Source organism: Rousettus aegyptiacus, unplaced genomic scaffold (assembly GCF_014176215.1).
Source record: "Rousettus aegyptiacus isolate mRouAeg1 unplaced genomic scaffold, mRouAeg1.p scaffold_m13_p_7, whole genome shotgun sequence".
Taxonomy (NCBI): Eukaryota; Metazoa; Chordata; class Mammalia; order Chiroptera; family Pteropodidae; genus Rousettus; species Rousettus aegyptiacus.
This window is the reverse complement of record NW_023416310.1, coordinates 59,670,206-59,689,621: the sequence shown is the minus strand read 5'-3', so window position 1 is coordinate 59,689,621 and position 19,416 is coordinate 59,670,206. Positions and strand designations below refer to the sequence as shown.

At 34.5% G+C, this 19,416-nt stretch overlaps 1 protein-coding gene and 1 long non-coding RNA gene across 12 annotated transcripts in view; one reads left to right on the top strand and one right to left on the bottom strand.

Moving 5' to 3' along the window:
* Positions 1 to 581: 581 nt before the first annotated feature.
* On the bottom strand, positions 582 to 1,978 carry LOC118605047. Its single transcript, XR_004951878.1, has 2 exons — positions 1,830 to 1,978; positions 582 to 867 (listed from the first exon to the last, which is right to left on the bottom strand). It is a non-coding gene; the product is annotated as an uncharacterized LOC118605047 (long non-coding RNA).
* Positions 1,979 to 2,052: 74 nt separating this feature from the next.
* The window catches only part of GCC2 (GRIP and coiled-coil domain containing 2), a 51,126-nt gene continuing 33,762 nt past the window's right edge, over positions 2,053 to 19,416 (top strand). For 6 of the 11 annotated variants that reach the window (XR_004951876.1, XR_004951872.1, XR_004951871.1 and 3 more), the window contains exons 1-9: positions 2,177 to 2,447; positions 2,550 to 2,606; positions 3,588 to 3,672; positions 4,680 to 4,747; positions 8,783 to 8,887; positions 9,568 to 12,042; positions 12,954 to 13,023; positions 15,847 to 15,947; positions 16,042 to 16,140. Coding sequence is in view for 4 of the 11 variants with exons in the window: in XM_036224116.1 (XP_036080009.1) it covers positions 2,232 to 2,447; positions 2,550 to 2,606; positions 3,588 to 3,672; positions 4,680 to 4,747; positions 8,783 to 8,887; positions 9,568 to 12,042; positions 12,954 to 13,023; positions 15,847 to 15,947; positions 16,042 to 16,140 (3,276 nt within the window). In the remaining 7 variants the exon portion in view is untranslated. The other 5 variants (XR_004951874.1, XR_004951875.1, XM_036224117.1 and 2 more) reach the window with 3 other exon arrangements.

Below are 19,416 nucleotides of genomic sequence, written 5' to 3'. Positions count from 1 at the left end.
TTGGGAAAAAAAAAAAGGTGGGGAGGATTATAGTTTTTAAAACTGTCGGTTTTTAATTCTTTTTAAAAAAATTGATATATAATCAACATGTAACATTAGTTTCAGTTGTATAATGATTGAATATTTGTATATAGTGGAAGATGATGACCACAATAAGTCTAGTGAACAACTATCACCACAATAATTTTTCTTGTGATAACTTAAGATCTACTCTCTTAGTAACTTTTAAATATGCAATACAGTATTAACTATAGTCGCCAAGCTTTACATTACATCTCTATGATTTACTTATTTTATAACTGGAAGTTTGTACCTTTTGACCACCTTTACCCCACTTCTGGCAGCTGCCAATATGCTCTCTGTAGCTATGAGCTTAATTGTTTGTTTTCTCTTTGGAGTTTTTTTTTTCCCCAAAATATCAAAAATGTCAATTTTCTAAAAGACCAAGAAAGGCGGTGGAAATGTTCCAGATTGAAGGAACATAAAAAGATATGAAAATTCAATGTGATATTCCTGATCATAGACTGGATCCCATACTGGAAGGGAAAAACATCTTCTAAAGTCCTTTATATTAATAGATAGAACAAACATCTTTGTAGTTTTGGTTCTACGCTTACTTAAATCCCGTAAATAATTGACTAATGATGTGTAATGGTGTACAAGTAACAGCAAATCCCAATGCTCAGTGGATCACTTAATAAAGGGACTTTATTGACATACTCCACTCATCATAGATTGATCAGGACTTCAGCTTCACTCCTCTGTGACTGTCTAGGCTCTGTCTTCTTTCTGTTATCAATTTTAGCCTCAGGCTGCCTTCCATCATAGTGGCAAATGTCTGCCAACTGCAATCAGGGCTGTATGATTCTTCAGTCATATTTAAAGAAATAGGAAATGTTATCACTAAACCAAAATAGTAAATAGAAATCCCATACCTCACCTTAGGATATAAACCAATCCCAGCCAAAAACTAGGTGCTACACTATCAAACAGGAAGGGTCACCATGGTTTGGAAGGCCACCATAAGGTCCACAGTAATCTTTCTTTCTCTATTGGTTATATAACTCTCTTTACTTAGTAATCATTACCTAGCCTTTATATTATAATAGTTTATGCTGCCTCTTCACATCCTTTTGGCCATTTCATACCACAACAAACTACCTTATACATTCAAGTTACCTCAGTTAACGGGCATTTGTTATAAACATAATGGGAAAGGTAAAGGCGACAGCAAACCATATGAGCAAACAGGAAGGCTTCTGGAGCACCAATCAGGACACGACAGTAGATTTGGTGACTAGACAGCACTCAGAAGTGAGGATACATTGCTGTCTCTGTCTTTGTCTTTGTCTCTGTCGCTGTCTCTGTCTCTCTTTCCCTCTCCCTTTCTCTCTTATTTGGTATCTCCTTCCATCTCGGACTTGACTCCCTGAGAGACAGGCTCTCTTGCTTCCTCCCACAACAGCAACGATACAGAGCCCTTCTTAAGCAGAGCTCTCCTGGGGACCTACTCCTAGTCTCCTGAGAGCCAAGAAATGCCATCTCCTTAAAGGCCCTCAGCCTTAATTCTGATAGTTCCCTAGCGAGTTTACAGGGAATCGGATTTAACATCTGCCTAAAAAACCCCTCAAAAGCAACTGTCTGGCAGGCACTCAGGGGGCTTCTCCTAAAGGGCGAGGTAACTGACAGACACATTTGGAGGTACCTGTCCTCCAACGCAATATTCCATTATCCTTACTTGATTTTACAGTTAAGGAAAATGAGGCTCTGAGGGTAATTTGCTCAAGTTCTCACAGCTAATATATGGCAGTGGCAGGATTTAAACATACCAAGGTTTGTGACACCCAGCACCAGGGTCTGACCCGGTGAACTTGCAGAACTCATCCCCCTCCGTAGGTCCGCAGTCACTCAGGATAGGGGTTGGGGCAGAGCAGGAGCCCTGGGGCGGGGAAAGAGAGGTGGGGGGTTGTTGGGACCGCCTGCAGGATATAGGAGCGGAAGCGGAAGCGCAAGCACTGCAGGGCCGTAGCCATGGAGACGCGGGGGTGGGGCCGGTCCTGGGTAACCGGACCTTTGACCTGAAGTCGAGGCTACGTCAGAGGCGGCCGCAGACGGAAGTGAGGAGGTGGCAGCAGAGCTGCGGGTCCGCGGTGGTCTGGCTGCCATGGAGGTAACGCGGCCTAGGCGGAGGACTCGGATTGGGGCCCACCATCTGGGCGAGCTGCGCCTGGATGCAGGAGTGGGCCCCGTGTGAGGGCTCGGCAGCCTCCCTTTTGCGACCCGCAGCCCCGCGCTCCCCGGGTCTCTCATTTCCCCAAACTCGGCCCCTCGTGATTACCCGGTTCCTTAGAGCCACTTGTATACGTTTTGCCACAGCGACAGACGCCCTCCTTCCCCCAGTTCTCGTTCTCACATTAACGCTTTCCTTCACTTCAGTTCACGGAAAGGTTTATTTATTCATTTATTTTTACCGCTCAAGGTTCCACACATTCTTTTTGGGATTAGGAAAAGAGTTCTTTTGATCACTTGGGTTTGATTTTGTTTTGCAGGATCCTGTGCAAGAGGCGGTGGCTTCACCAGCCACCCCTGGAACCGGGAAGTCTAAGGTGAAGAGAATAATTGACTAGCAGGCTCCATGAAGAGTGGAAGGGTGATGAATTGGAAAATTTTGGCATGGCGAGGGTGGTGGCCTATTTAAAAGAAATAGCCTTTCTTCAAGGGGTCACAATTTTAATTTGCACAGTCACCTACCTGTCTGTTTTATTTTTAACTTAACTGGTATGAAAAGAGTTGACTTTTGTTTACTTCCTGCTGCTGAGCGATTCTGGAGTTTTTCAGACATTAAACAATGCAGTCTTAATTTATGCGTATTTATGTAATGGAAAGAACAGTGACATAGGTAGGAGCCAAGGGACTCCCTTCTGTAGGTGCCTCTCCTAAGTGAAAAGAGAAGGTTGAATGGGGTAATTTTTATGGCCCTATACAACAGTTACCATTCAGTGATTCTCAAAGATAGTGGCTTATTCATTGCATACTAAGTTTCAGGCCCTTGCCTAAACACTCAGGTTACTTCATTTCAGCTTCATGGCAGCCATGAGATAACTACTCTTGTTATCCCAATTTCGCAGTTTGGAAAACCGAGCCCAAGAGTAAAGTAATTTTGCCTGATTTTTTAGTTAAAGCCTAAATGCAACCTGATTCATCTTATTGCTGTAGGAAGTATATGTCCATATTTTCATGTAGCCAGAGACATTTTCAGCCTTGAATAGAATGAAATAATTTTACAGCTCTAGGAACTTTAAGTATAATTAGTCTCAGTCCCTTATTTTTATGGTAAGTCAAAACCTAGAATGTGTTTTAATCTCTGACAACAATATCTGTATTTAAGAGGATATGCACTATTTTTTACATTTCATAATAGTTGCTTAACAATTGAGTTGAAGTTGCATTTGCTCATTTTAAAATGATGTTTGGCTGACAAGGATTTATTCAGTAGAATGTTTTTATTTTTAGGCAGACTTTTTATTTTTTGTGGTGTAGTAGAAAAATGAGTTATAACAAATTGATAACATCACTACATCTTTCAGCTGGAAACATTGCCCAAGGAAGATCTTATCAAGTTTGCCAAGAAACAGATGATGCTAATACAGAAAGCTAAATCAAGATGTACAGGTATTGAGTTGAAAATATTCATCTTGATAACAGTATTGTTTAGTTGTGGTTAAAAATTAGTTTTTTTAATACTACCTTGGCTTGTTTTGTCTACCAGTGAATCTAGTAAAATCTTAGACAGTGTAGTAGAATCTCCTACTTAACATTCTAACCATTTGTTAAAGTTAAGGGCATTTTTTCCTTCATTTGTATTGTATATTTTTCTGAGTCAGGCATATCTTTGAGTGTAGTCCGTTGAAATGTTTAGAGACACAAGGTTGTGAGCCCAAAGAAGGAAAAAGGGACTATGTAAAGTAATAAAAGATTTTAATTTCTGGAATTTTGAATTATATTTTTTTTGCTGAAGTTGATTGATTTTCTATTCAGGTTCCCTTCCTTTACATTTCAGAAGGGTAAAGTTATTAGTATCCTTTTTAGTATGTGTCAATTAATGCTTGAATGCCCAGTGACTTAACAGATGTTAACTGCCTAGCCTATTGGCTAAGATTTATTGTCTACTCGAAAAGGGAGGTTGGATAAGTGTTTGATAAAGGGAGTAATTAACTTGGAAAAGTGTTCCAGGCTCCAGACCCAGACATGAGTTGATGAAATAGATTAACATGTGTGTTTAACATGAGGTTAGTTGTTGCTTTACAATAAGAAGTTATTTTCAGCTGAAACAATGTAATGTCTGGGATTTGCTTCAAAATTTTTCTGGATGGGTAAGAAAAGAGGGAAAGGAAAAAGTGAGTATTGCTCAGAATGAAACGAGATGGGCCATGGAATAATTACTAAATCAAGGTGATAGGTACATGGAGATTAATCATACTATTCTCTCTACTTTTATTTGTTTGGAGTTTTCCATAATAAAAAGGGAAATAAAAGATAATAGTAGGTGAAGTTAATATTTTCTCAAAATATCTGCTGCTTTTGAAATGTGTTGATTTTTTTTTTTTAAGTAATTAACCAGTAGTTATTTTTTTCATTACTGACCTGGAATCTTTTTTTTTTTTTTTTTTAATGTTTAGAATTGGAGAAAGAAATTGAAGAACTCAAATCAAATCACATTGCTGGAGAAACTAACGATATTATTAAGGTAATGAAGCAGTTGTGAACATTGCTTTTAATTTTATTTATTAGAGGCAGTATCTAAAACTAAATAAAACTTCCTTGAGTGCTGTCAGCCTCCTAGAGCACTGTTTTTCCACTTTCTATCTGCCCGTGGATAAATTTTTAACCTCTGGTGGACTGTTAAAAGGAGAGGGTTAGATGACCTCTAGGTCCCTTCTGTTCCAAATAGAGTATTACTCTTTCCTTTTCGTCCAACACAATCTATAATTATGGTCGTTGCCTCATTCTCAGTACTGCTTTTCCCTCTCCTCCTCAGAAAACCCAGCTATATTCAGGACTTTGATGATTTTTGGACTAATCATCTATAGATACATATCATCTATAGATAGATATGTATCCCTGGACATGACTACTGATCCAAATCTCACAGTTGAATTTTTAGCTTTTTAGGGAAAAAAATATTTACCAATTTCTCTTGTCTTCTCTTCATCATGACCATTTCCCCTTTCCTGAACAACCAGTGGCAGCACTATTTTTCAGGCCTTGTAACTTTAGAGACTTTTTAGGAGTTAGCTTTCCTATCTCCTTTGTTCTCTGTGTGTGTCAGTCACCTATTGTTTCTTCTAGATAATGCTGCAGTTTATCCTCTTTCCATTTCCGTGACTCTGTGTTAAATGCTTCATGTCATATATAACTTATATTAATAACCCCCAACTACTCTCTTTTCAGTTCTACATATTATTGCCAGATCACAGAATACTATTTTTATCTTGTTATTCTGTATAAGAACCTGAGTTGCTTATTCTTACTTACATGCCCTTAATGCTAACTAAATGCCTTTCCTTCCTCCACTTGATTTAACCTTCTTGAAAGTTTCTTTTGCCTCTCAAAGCTCTGCAGTATTTTTTTTCTTTTCTATATTTATAATTTGAATTTTGTTACCTATTCTTTGATTATATATTATCTTACACTCATTAGGTGGCTCCCAACTTGTGAGCAATGGACAATTGAAGGATTCCCAGGGAGTAACTGCAAGGGTTCTTTAAATCACTCTGCATATCATGCAATATCATTTCATTCTTTACTTAGCCAAAGTAGTAGATGAAGCATGAATGGCATGCACAAATATCATTGGGATTTATAAGTACTGATTATTTTAGCATTACTGAATTCTTAGTAGTTGTCATCATTTGTCTGGTCATTATGTATTTTCTTAGTCATTGCTAGCCAAAGTGCAGATACCTGGTATTTGACTTAAGAATACTGGCTCTGGAACCAGACTACCTGATTTAGATCTTTATTGTTATCACTATGTATTATTTGTGGGGGATATTTTATACACACGTGTGCACACGCATACACTCCTAAAAACATTTTGTATTTGAAAAGAAAATAGTAAATATTTTTCAAATTTTTTTATCAGTTAACTCTAGTCTTTAAAATGCTTTTTATACAGTTGCATTTCAGAATATCTAATGTCTGCCCTTTGTTTCCAATCAGTGTATTCTCCCATTCTGTCAAAACTACTCCTAAAGATGAAATTAGAATATATCACTAAGTTAGCCAACCTTACCTTTCAGATTATTTGATGTTAAAGCATCTCATCTGATCACTCAAGTCTTAGAAAGTAAAGATTTGGCAAAATTAAATGAGAATGAAATCTTTGATTTCCAATTGTAACAAGAAAATTAATTTGCAGAGTGATTGAAAAAAATGTGCATCAGTTATTCAGCTGCTATAAGTTTTCTTTTTAAGAAAAGTTATGTATTGCAATTAAATAGGTCCTCTGTACCTCTGGAAAACTGAAAATAGTATCTTGCTAAGTTTTCTCTATTGAGAAATGTACACTGGAAAAATGTGGCTTTGAACATAATATTTTGTTTTTTATATAATGTTAGAAATTTATGACTTTTTACATGTTATAATTATGATGAAATTTTTGCTAGTCATCTTCTAGTACATTGAAATATACCTAAAGTTTATTACAAACCTGACATATTTGACTTTTAAAAAAGGGGAATACAAAGCCATATTTACCATGTCAAAATTTTAGGTGTACGCATTACATTGAATTTATATCCTGCTTCCAAATGCAAAAATACAGCAAAAATTGTATGTTAAGATACTGGAATTTCTAGTATATATCCCTTGTCTTTTTCTATTTGCTGGAATCAAATCTGTATTTCCTAAGATGTAACTGTCTATTCTGGGCCTCTAATCTATAAGGTTTTTTTTTTTTTCTGGTAATGACCTCTGTATGGCTCCTAAAATTAATATGTTTAGGCTTCCCCTGGTACTTACCAACCAGGAGTTTATATTGTAATAATATATGTAATGCGAAAAAACTAATTTTAAAATTAAAATTTTTAATCAAAGCAGTATATGCACATGATTTAGAAATAATACCAATCTTGAATAACTTATTATAATACTGAATAACATCTAGAAATTATCTGCGTATGTCTAAATAATACAGTTTTACTGCTATTCTTTGATTTATCCATTTTAGACATTTAGGTATTAACTTCCTGTTAAAGTAGATAAAAATTTAACTACCTTTCACAATGACTTCTACTTTCCAAATAGTCAAATAGATCAAATTACCTTTTATGTTTTTCCCTGAAAACCTGCCTTCTAAAGCCTTCTGTCCTCCTGCACTATTTTGGTCTGGTTGTTCTCTAAGTCTGCTGCACAGTTTTCCTGGAATTGGCCTTTTGACATGATCCAATGAAGTCTCTATACTGCTTTCCTTTACTGGTCCCGCTGTTCGCTAGGCCACATATTGTTCACCTGGGTTAACCCTCTCATGTTGGTAGAGCATGTCTTTCTGTAGCCTCCTAAGAATGGATGCATGGGAGAAAAATTTTTGTCATCTTGTATTTTAAAATGGCTTTACTTTTATGTTCGAATAATAATAACTTGATACAAAACTCTAAACTTTCTACTTTTTTTTTTTAAACAAAATTTTTCTTTATTCAATAAGTTCAGAGGCAGGCAGTTCTAAGGTGATGGTGGACTAATAATGTTAACTTAGGATTTCAGTGTTTATCTAGATTTGAACATTAAGGATTAACTTTATTTATATTCGTGGTGAAAAGGGTCTGATTTTCCTGTCTGTGAAGTTCTTGGGTATTGGTGTCAAGTTGTGCTAATTTTGTAGAATAACTTGGGAATTCTTCTCACTTTTTATTTCGTCTGAACAGGTTTATATGTAATTAGGATAATCTGTCCTTTGAAAATTTAATAGCATTCACCTACAGAACTATCTTGTTTTCTTTGGTGGACAATTTTAAACAGCTGGTTTGATTTTTAGGTACATAGAGTTAATTATGCTTTTAAATTATTTTTATTGAGTTAGTAAAGCTACATTTTTCTAGTTTTTATTCATTTCATTCCAGTTTTCAGTAATATTGCCAAGTGTTCCTAATACTCTTTTTAACTGTTTAATCTCTGATTTATATGTAAATATGTTCCCCTTTTATTCATAATATTGTTTGTTACTTCGGTCTTCCTGATTGGTTTCGTGAGAGGTTCTCTGCTTTTTTAGCTTTTTTTCACAGAACTGACTCTTAAGTTGTTGATTTTATTAACTTCCTCTCCTATTTAATTTCTGCAGAGAATAAATCTATCTCTAAAGGAGACAGGACATGGGTAATTTCTTGCTTTTTGTTTAACCATTCTCTATTCATTTCGTCACCAGTTTTTAAACCCCACACACATTATACCTCCCTTGACAATATCTGGAGCCTCCAATTCCTGAGTGTTTAATTCTCTTAAGAGTATTTCCTGGTTTTATAAGTATTAGCCTGTGAAGACCCTTAGGTTATAGCTTTCTTTTCTAACTCAGTTCCTCCTCTTCCACTCTAAATTTTCCAAAAATATGTTGAACTTTCTCATATCCCGATGTCTTTTTTCCTTTTATTTTTGTTCATCCGCATATACCTTTTAAAATCTTTATTCTTACTTTAGTGTGGTTTGGAAAAGGTAAGGAGATAATTATGCATGTAGTCAATTCACCATTTTTAACCTCAGGCAAACAAATCATCCTGTTTCAAAACAGGCATTGACTGAACGTCTGGATGCTATTCTTCTGGAAAAGGCAGAGACTGAGCAACAGTGTCTTTCTCTGAAGAAAGAAAATATTAAAATGAAGCAAGAGATTGAAGTAAAGCAACATTTTAATTTTTTTTAATTAACTTATGTAATGTAGTCATGAATTTTAAACCTAAGACCTTAAAGCACCTGATCTGATTTTAACAATTTACAAACATGGAAACAAATTGATATTTAAAAAGAAAAATAACTGTAATCACTCAGCTACAGAGACAGAGCTAACATTTACTTATTGCATTGTTTAATCTTTCTTGTTGCTATAATATGTCATTCTTAAGTAAAAATGAAAAAATACCTATTTTATGAAAAAGTATTTACTTAAATTCTTACACATACTCTAAATACTATTTGTTTAGTTCTAGAATATTCAGTTGTCCCTTGGGTCTGGGCAAATTTCTCCAAAAACTCTTATATTAATCTACTCAGGAGATATTCATTAAAACCTTGTGACTTAATACAACTTACATAATTTATCACCTTTTAAAAGAAATTAAGAGATTTCCTAGCTTTTAGTTATTACTTTGAATAATATTAGTACTGCTGATATATATTGTTATGCTTAAGATAGTCAGAACCTAAATAGAATTATTGGAATATCAATATCCTATTTTTCTGTGTACATTTCTGCTCATTTCTTTTTTTCTCTAGTTAGCCTATGGCTAATATTTTCCCATAGGGCAGAGTTTCTTTTGTCTTAATTAAATAATTTTTGTTTGCTTATTTTTATAATAGGATTCTATAACTAAGATGGAAGATATGCACAAGGAGTTTGAACAATCAGAAAGAAATTATGTGAAGGAAATGGAACATTTAAAAAATGAATTAATGGCAGTACATGCCAAACATAGTACAGATAAAGCTAGCTTGCAAAAGGAATTGAAAGAAGCAAGAAAAAAACAATTAGAGTTTTCAGAACAACTTAAATTTCAGAGTGACTCTGAGGATAATGTTAAAAAACTGCAAGAAGAGATTCAGAAAATTAAGCCAGCCTTAGAGGAGCAAATTTTATATTTGCAAAAGCAATTAGAAGCTACCACAAATGAAAAGGAGCAAGAAATTTCTCATCTCCAAAAAGCCATTGAGGCTAATTCTCAGCACTACCAAAAAGATATTAATAGTTTGCAAGAAGAAATTCTTCAGTTAAAAGCTACACACCAAGAAGAGGTGAAAAAACTGATGTGCCAATTTGAAGCATCCGCTAAAGAACATGAAGCAGAAGTAAATAATTTAAACCAGCTAAAGGAGAACTTAGTCACACAGTGTGAGGCAAGTGAGGAGAACATTCAGGAGAAATATGAATGTGAATTAGAAAACTTATGGAAAACCTCAAGTGCAAACCAAGAAAATCAGGCGTGTTCTTTGCTCTTAAAAGAAAATACTTTGGTAGAACAAATAGTAAATGAGAAAGTCAGACACTTGGAAGGTACCTTAAAAGAACTGGAGTCTCAACATAGTATCTTAAAAGATGAAGTAACTTATATGAATAATCTTAAATTAAAACTTGAAATTGATGCCCAGCATATAAAGGATGAGTTTTTTCATGAACGGGAAGACTTAGAGTTTAAAATTAATGAGTTATTACTAGCTAAAGAAGAACAGGGCTGTGTAATTGAAAAATTAAAATCTGAGCTAGAAGATTCAAATAAACGATTTCACGATACTGTGGAACAGTATAACACAGAAGTACAGAGTCTTAAGGAACAACATCAAAAAGAAGTGTCAGAACTAAATGAGACATTTTTGTCAGATTCAGAAAAAGGAAAATTAACATTAATGTTTGAAATACAGGGTCTTAAGGAGCAGTGTGAAAACCTACAGCAAGAAAAGCAAGAAGCAATTTTAAATTATGAGAGTTTGCGAGAGATTATGGAAATCTTACAAGCAGAACTGGGAGAATCTGCTGGAAAAATAAGTCAAGAGTTTGAATCAATGAAGCAGCAACAAGCATCTGATGTTAATGAACTTCAGCAGAAACTCAGAACTGCTTTTAATGAAAAAGATGCTCTTCTTGAAACTGTGAATCATCTCCAAAGAGAAAATGAAAAGTTGTTATCACAAAAAGAACTTGTGCCAGAACTTGAAAATACCATAAAGAACCTTAAAGAAAAGAATGAAGTCTATTTATTTAGTCTTAGTCAGAGGGATTGCATGTTACAAGAATTTGAAGCAAAGATAAGTTCTCTTAGTGAGGAAAAAGATAATTTCATTAGTAAAATGAAAAGTTCTCATGAAGAGATGGATAATCTCCATATAAAATGTGAAAGGGAAGAAAGATTAATTATAGAACTTAGAGAGAAAATGGAGCAGACTACACAGTACAATAGTGATCTGGAACAAAAAGTAAGTGAATTAACTGGCAGACTGGAAGAAACTTTAAAAAAAAAGGATCAAAAGAACCAAAAACTAGAAAAGCTTATGGTTCAATTGAAAACTCTCTCTGAAGACCAGGAGGCACTGTCATCTGAAGTGAAGTCTCTCTACGAGGAGAATAGTAGATTAAATTCAGAAAAGAATCAATTGAGTAGGGATTTAGAAGCTCTCCAGTCTCAAAAAGAAGGACATCTTGTGCTTAAGGAACAGATTTCTGAATTACAAAAGAAACTTCAGTTAACAGTTGAAGAAAGAGATAATTTAAGTAAACTGTTTGAAAATGAGCAAGGTCAGAAGTTAATTGTCAAAACTCAGTTGTATGGTTTTCTTAAACAAATGGAGTCGAATGTTTCAGATGAAAATGAAGAGCAAGATGTGGCAAAAATACTACAAGCTGTAGGTGAATCTCTAGCTAAAATAAATGAGGAAAAACACATCTTAGTTTCTCAATATGATAAACAGGTGGTAGAATTAGAAAAAAATATTAAGTGCCTTCAAGAGGAGAATATAGTTCAATGTGAGGAACTTAGGTCTTTACTAAGAGACTGTGAACAAGAAAAAATTCTCATAAGGAAAGAGTTAGCAGAAACCCAGTCAGCAAAAGCAACCCTGCAATCCGATCTCCTAGAAATGAAAACTGCTAATGAAAAAACAAGGCTCGAAAATCAGAATCTTTTAATTCTCTATGACGAAGTATCTCAAAAATTATGTAGCAAAAATGAAATCCACAATGAAGAAGAAAAATCTTTAATAAAGGAACTCGAAGATCTAAGGCTAGTGTTGGAACAAAAAGAATCTGAACTGCAAGATGTGAGAGCAGAGTTGATACTATTAAAGGTACTATTAATTTTAATTGTATTGATTTAAATAAATTCTTAGTTCTAATCATAGACTGGAAAGTAGATACATTTTTGTGCACTTTATAGTCAGAAGGAAATTCTTAGCATGTAAGCTCAAATGGGAAATTTCTGGAAAATGCATTAAACATTTTCATGTTTTATATCCTGTTATTACATTGATAACTTTTTGGTTGTAGATCATTTTAGATTTATGATATTGCATAAGATTAAATGATTAGGAGGTTAAATGTCTTGGTCATTATTAAAGAACTAGTCAGCAAAACTACAACTAAATATGAAAAAATTTGAATTTCATTGTCATGTGGTATACATCAGGGATCCTCAGCCACCAGATTATGGTACAAGTCCACGGCCTGTACTGGGCCACACAGCAGGAGATGAGCAGTGGGTGAGCTAGTAAAGCTTCATTTTATTTGCAGACACTCCCCAGCACTAGCATCACTGCCTCAGCTCCACCTTAGATCAGGTATTAGATTCTCATAGGAGCAGTGGTGCCTGGTGCCAAAAGTTTGGGGACCACTGATGTACATATTACCTTTCTTAAAGAGCACTGTTGAATATTATAGTAGGCTACAGTGGTGTTTAGCCAAAATTTTAGATTTTTCTCCAGAAATTGTGAAAGTGTGATAAACTAATCTTTTTCATAATTATGTATTTGATATGTGTCAGGTTGTTCATCTTGGCCTTGGTTACTACTGTTTGTTCCTAGTAATTACTATATACACCAAGTCTATATTACCTGGTCTATCAGTGCAAGAAAAAGACTTCAGCAGATTAATTTTTGCATGAATATTTTTTAATCATGATTTTCTCATACTTAATATGATGGCTTACATCATGGGGAATGAAATAATTCTGTTTTTGTTTTTGCTTTTCCTTAAAATTTAGGATTCCCTAGAGAAAACACCTGTAGCTAATGATCAGCCTTTTTCGGTGAAAGAGCTAGAAGAAAAGATAGGTAAGTACATTTTTCCATATGTTGTCACAATTCTTCTTAGTGTTACAATGGATTGGGAAATATAGTAGCCAGTTAGTCTTTAAATCATGGTAAGCAGCTGTCTTTTCCTAATGTCCCCATTCTTGCCCTTCTGCCATCAGTTTTCCTCTCTTTTTAAAACTGTCACTTTCTGTTGTTTAATCCAGATAAAGGATTGATGTTATTTCACTTATAAATGTTTCTGTGATGTTTTGGTTTTTCATTCATTTAGCAAACTATTTGAATGCCTAAACTACCTAGGCACTAGTAATAGAAAGGTGATTAAGACACAGACCATGTCTTCAAAAAGCTCACTGCCAAAAGTGGCCATTATTACAGTAGTTTTAGGTGTTGGCAAAGTACAGCGCTGGCAGTACAAAAAGGCATAATTAACTGCCTGTTTTGAATTAGGAAAAACACAGAATAGGCTATGCTTTTTTTGAAGGATGAAAAATTTGTCACAAGAAGAAAAGTATTCTGGCAAAAGGAAGTAGGTGCTTGTATGTTAACACATATAACATCAAAGAGTATATTAGGAAGTTCCTTAAAATGTTTATCCATTTATTCCTCATAGACACATTATGAGGTAACTCTTTTAAAGACAAAGAAACAAATATGTAATGTGCCCATCATTCCTCTTTCTAGTGCCCACTCAGATTGGCAGAGAGATGAGGAGAGGGTAGTTGAAAGAGTTTAGAATGATTCCTACTTTTTGTCATGATGATCGAAGCAGTTTGGGTTTTAGATTAATTAAGTTTAAATACCAATGTAGGTATTGATGTCAGGTAGACTGCTAACTATGCAAATCTGCAGTGAAGGAAAGAGAGCTGGATCAGAGATAAAAATGTGTAGTCGACATAATAGTTGACATTAAAAGCCATGTGATTGAAATTACCAAGGAAGCATAGAAAAAAGATGAGGACCAGAGACAGTTCTCTGTCGTTTCAAAATCAGAAAGAAACAACAAAAGAGATTGAGAAGAAGCAACCAGTGAGGTAGGAAAACCCAGAGCATAAAATGTCTTGGAAGCTAAGACAAATGAAGTGTAAGTGAAGGATGTATTTCTTTATTTTTTAATTTTAATTTTATTTTTCAATTAGAGTTGACATCAATATTATTTTAAATTAGTTTCAAGTATATAGCATAGTGGTTAGGCATTTATATAATTTTTGAAGTGATCCCCCTGATAAGTCTAGTACCCACTTGGCACCATACATAACTATTATAGTATTATTAACTATTTTCCCTCTGCTGTACTTCACATCCCCGTGACTATTTTGTAACTACCAATTTGTACTACTTTATCCCTTCATCTTTTTCAGCCAGTCCAATGACAACCCTCCCACCTGGCAATCACCAGTTCATTCTCTGTATAAGTCTGTTTTTGTTTTGTTTATTTTGTTCTTTAGATTCCACATATGAGTGAAATCATATGGTATTTGTCTTTATCTGTCTTATTTCACTTAGTATAATACCTCAATGTTCATCCATGTCACTGCAAATAATAAGATTTCGTTTTTTTTTTTTTTTTTATGGCTAAGTAATATTCCATTGTATATATGTATCACATTTTCTTTATCTAATCATCTGTCGATGGGCACTTAGGTTGCTCAGACGAAGTGCTTCAAGAGGGGGAAAATGGTGAATGCTATGATAAATTAAGTAACATTAGTATTAAAAACTAACCATTGGATTAAGCAATGTAGAGGTCCTTAGTAACTTGATAGCAGTTCCCATGATATGCCAAAGCCAGAGCCAGACTGAAGTGAGTTCAAGAAAAAAATGGAGGAACAGAAATTCGAGAGCATGTATAGACACCTCTTATAAGGAGTTTTGCTATAAAAGAAAGAAGAGCTGGGACAATATCCAAAGGGGAAAATGTGTGTGATGATTTGCCTTTTTGTGATGATTTGCCTTTTTGAGTGTGTATGATGTTTCACCTGCCTCCACTATTTATTTTTGAGTTTAATCTCTTGATGATATTTATAAACTGTTGGGGAAAAAAACAATAGAGATGGGGATATGCTGCACAGAAGAGGGGGAGAATTGCTACATTGATGCCTGAGTAGGTGAGGAAGTGTAGGATGAAATGCAGAATTAAAACAACTAGCCCATGCTACACACACACAGACGATTTACCTGTAGAAGCCAAAGAAAGACAACATGTATGAGCGCAGGTACAACTAGATCAATAAGCAAGGACAAAAATCCAAATTGTAACTGAAGTTACGCAATGATACCATCAAGAAGTAAAATATGGAACATTGGAGTTTCAATAGGGGAAATGGCTAAAGAGGTTAAGGGCAGGAATCAGGATTGGATACGTAAAACACATTAAAGGTTAAGTCATAAAAATCAGACCCACCAACCAAGAGGAATATGCTTAGGGAGCATAAGTATATAACTTTATCTGATATCTCTTCTAGATCCTTCTTTACAAATTACCACCTAAAATCCTGGCATTCTTGCATTGCGTTTCCAGGAAATCTTCTAAGGTTAAAGATGTCCTAACAGCCTCTCCAATTCCTAGACCCTTATAAAATGGCTTAAAAAAAAAAAAAAAGTAGGCTATTTTGGAGGATTGAAGAAAATGGAAATTTTTAACGTCATTTGCCTCGCTTAGATAATAAATAATTAAGTTTTCACATAATATTTTTGCTTCTTATTTTATTGCTTTTAATTTCAAATTGCAGAATTTGTTTCAGATTAAAGATCAACTTCTAGAGCTAAAATAAGCAAATAATTTGAATATTTTCCCTTTCTTCCTTTTGAGATCAGTCATATCCATTCATTTTATGTTTTTAGAATATCTGGAAAAAGAGTCCAAAGAGAAAGAGGAGAAAATAAATAAGATAAAACTAGTTGCTGTGAAAGCAAAGAAAGAACTAGATTCTAACAGAAAAGAGGTAAGGTGACTTAAAAAGGCAAGTTTCAAGAACCCTACAGTTTTGAAAATCAAGTTTTTCTGTCCATAAAAATTCTCTCATGTATTTAAAATAGACCCAGACTCTAAGGGAAGAACTCGAATCTGTTCGATCAGAAAAGGATCAGTTATCTACTTCCATCAGAGATCTCATTCAAGGAGCAGAAAGCTATAAGGTAAAAATAGTTATTTTAATAACAAGTAATATTTGTAAATTCTAAGAATTGTACTAGAAAGATGAAGCTCTTGTTTATAACACAATTACCTTGTATTTTTTAGTAAATCATTTTTTCTGTTGTGTAATGTAATATCATCTTAGTGTCAAAATTTTAAGTGGCTAAACTTTACATAGTGCCTTTTTTAAAATAGTGCCTGCTTTTTAAAGCTAACATTTTGTTTTGGGATTTCATAATAAAATTGGTAACAAAAAAAGATGGCTATTATTACTGTTATTATTTACTGTTGTACTGGCCAAGTGAATAAACCTAAAGCTTAATCAACAGGTCTAACAGGAAAATGAAAATAATATTATTTGTAGGTAATATCTTATCAACTTAAATAGCATGAGAATCTATTATTAAAAATTAACAAAATCACTAAATGCAAGGTAAATTCTATTGTTTTTCTTTACTCATTCAGCAAATATTTTTGCAGTTGGACTGAGTACTAAGCACTGAGGAGATGGTGATCAACCAAATAGACCAAGTTACTGACCCCTTAGGACTTAAATTCCAATGGCAGTAATAGACAAGTAGACAAAAATACAGGATATATACTGTATAGAAAAGTAAAGATGTGTAGGGAAAGAATGACCAATAATCAAGTGGAATTTGATTGAAAGAAGAAAGCCTCATAGTAGCTAAAAAATAAAAATTCAGCAAAAACTTTCATGAGAAAATTTGGCACTTGATGAAGAAAACTGTGAAAGATATATACTGTAGGGTAAACGCGGGACAACTCGACAGGTTTTAAAAGCAAGCGTTTATTGGGAGAGTGCTCCTAGGCGAGGTTCTCTGATCCAGAAAGGAGAGGGGCCAGAGAAGTCCCGCCCTAGGACGGGAGGGTGTAGTCTTTAGAGGGTTATGTGGGGGTAGGGTATAGAATGGGGAATGTCAGTTGAGCATCTAGATTAGGGTGGTGGTGGATTAGGGGATTAGGGCGATGGGGCCAGGGCTTTAGGGTGGGCCCTTGTCCAGATTCTGATGTCAAGCTGGGAAGCCTCCAGGCAGACCCGCACTGACCTAACATATACAATGACTGAATGTTATTTGAAATATTAGTTCTCAGTTTGATTTATAAATTCTAAAACAATTTCACTAAAAATTCTAGGTTTTTGGGGGGCAGGGGGGTGTGGTGATCTTGACAATCATTCCAAGTGTTGTGGTGCGATCAAATCCAAGACCCACGGAGCCAATTGAGATGGATTGTGAGCCTTTATTAGCTGGCCAGCGACTGACTCTCCACTACGCAGGGTTAGAGGAGATCAGCCCTGAGCTTCCATTAGCCAGCCGGCGACTGACTCTACCACATAGGGTTAGAAGAGATCAGTCCCGAGCTCCCAGAAGAGGCAGTTTATATAGCCACCAGCACATCCCTGAGCAGATCACCACACCCTGGTTAACAGTTGGCCATTAGTTTATCCTTGATCAGATTACCCTGGTTAACAGCATCTCTTTGATCAGATTACCACATCCTGGTTAACAGAATCAGAAGAAAATCCTTAATGCTGGCTTACTGGAAAATTGTCCACCCATAACACAAGTTTCAAATAGAAAATAAGCTAGTAAGAATAGCTAATATTTTTAAAGTAAAAAGTGACATCTTACCCTAGCAGAAAGTTTATCATAAAATTACAATAACATGATACAGTTGTTATGCAAAAATAAGACATTAATATAACAGAAGATGTAGAGACTTATGCATAACAACAAACACTTATAGGCTAGGCTCTTTTCTAAGCATTTTGCATATTTTATCACGCTCAATTCTCAAAACAACCCCAAGAAATATGTTATTAATATTGCCAGTGTACAAGTGAGGAATGTGAGGTACAAAGAGATTAAGAGACTAAAGTTTACAGAGCAAGTAACAGCAGAACTGGGATTGGATTCAGGTAGTTTGGTTTCATATCTGTTCTTTCTTAGTAAGCTATACTACCCCAGTAAGATTTAAAAACACAGAAACCAATGAAGAAGGGATTAGAAAACTATTTCAGAAAAATCTAGTTAAATTTTTACTTTATTCCACACATCAAAATTAATTCTGTGTAGATTAAAGAGTTTTGTCAAAATGAAAGTGATTTTTTAAAACCTAGAATAAAATACTTGATCATTTGATTTGTGAATATGAAATACTTTTCTATACTTAAGTAATTAAACAAGTTACCAAGGAAAATATATTGAACTATACAAAATATAAAATTAATATGAAAAGATGACAAAGGATTAGTATCCTTAATATATAAAGATATAATTTCATTTTTTAAAAACATTTATTTGAAATTTATGTATGGACTTATTTATCTTTTATGAGCCATTAGGAGCTTGCTTTTTAATTTCAAGAACCTCACAATCTAATTTATTAATTTCCTCCATAGGTAGATCAGGTATACGAATATATTTGTTTAAAATATAGATTTCAAAAAGACTGAAAACACAATAGAATATCCAAGAACTGTGGGAAAACTACAAAAAGTATAACATATGTACAATAAGAATGCCATAAGAAGAGAAAAGAATGAAAGAAATAATTGACACAGTAGTGACAGAATTTTCTCAAATTAATGTACACCAGACCACAGATCTAGGAATCTTGGAGAACAGAAAGCATGGTAAATGCCAAAAAAACTATACCTAGACATATCATTTTCAAACTGTAGAACATCAAAGATAAAAAATTCTAAAAAAGCCAAACTGGAAAAAGAACACAAAAATAAGAATTACATCCAGCTTTTTACCACATATGAAAGAAGAGTGCAGAATAAAATACCTAAAGTATTGAGAGAAATGAAATCCACTAACTTAGATTTCTGTGCCTTGCAAAATTATCTTCCAAAATGTGAAGCCAAAATACTTTATCAGATAAAAGTTGAGAGAATTAGTGTTTAGTAGACATGCCTTTCAAGAAATAGTTAAAGAAGTTACTTAGAAGGAAAAATGATGCAAGTGAGACCCAGAATAAGCGATACACTATTAGGGAAGAACAAAGTGGGAGGTTAACACTATCTTACTTCAAGAATTACTGTAAATCAACAGCAATCAAGACTGTAGTATTACTGAAAGAATAGACAGATCTGTAGAACAGAGTAGAAAGCCCAGAAACAGACCCATATAAATACAGTCAACAGATCTTTGATAGTGGAGCAAAGATAATCTTTACCAAATGAGGCTGGAACAACTGGACATCCACATGCAAAAAACAACCTAGACATAGACCTTATTTATACTTGTCAT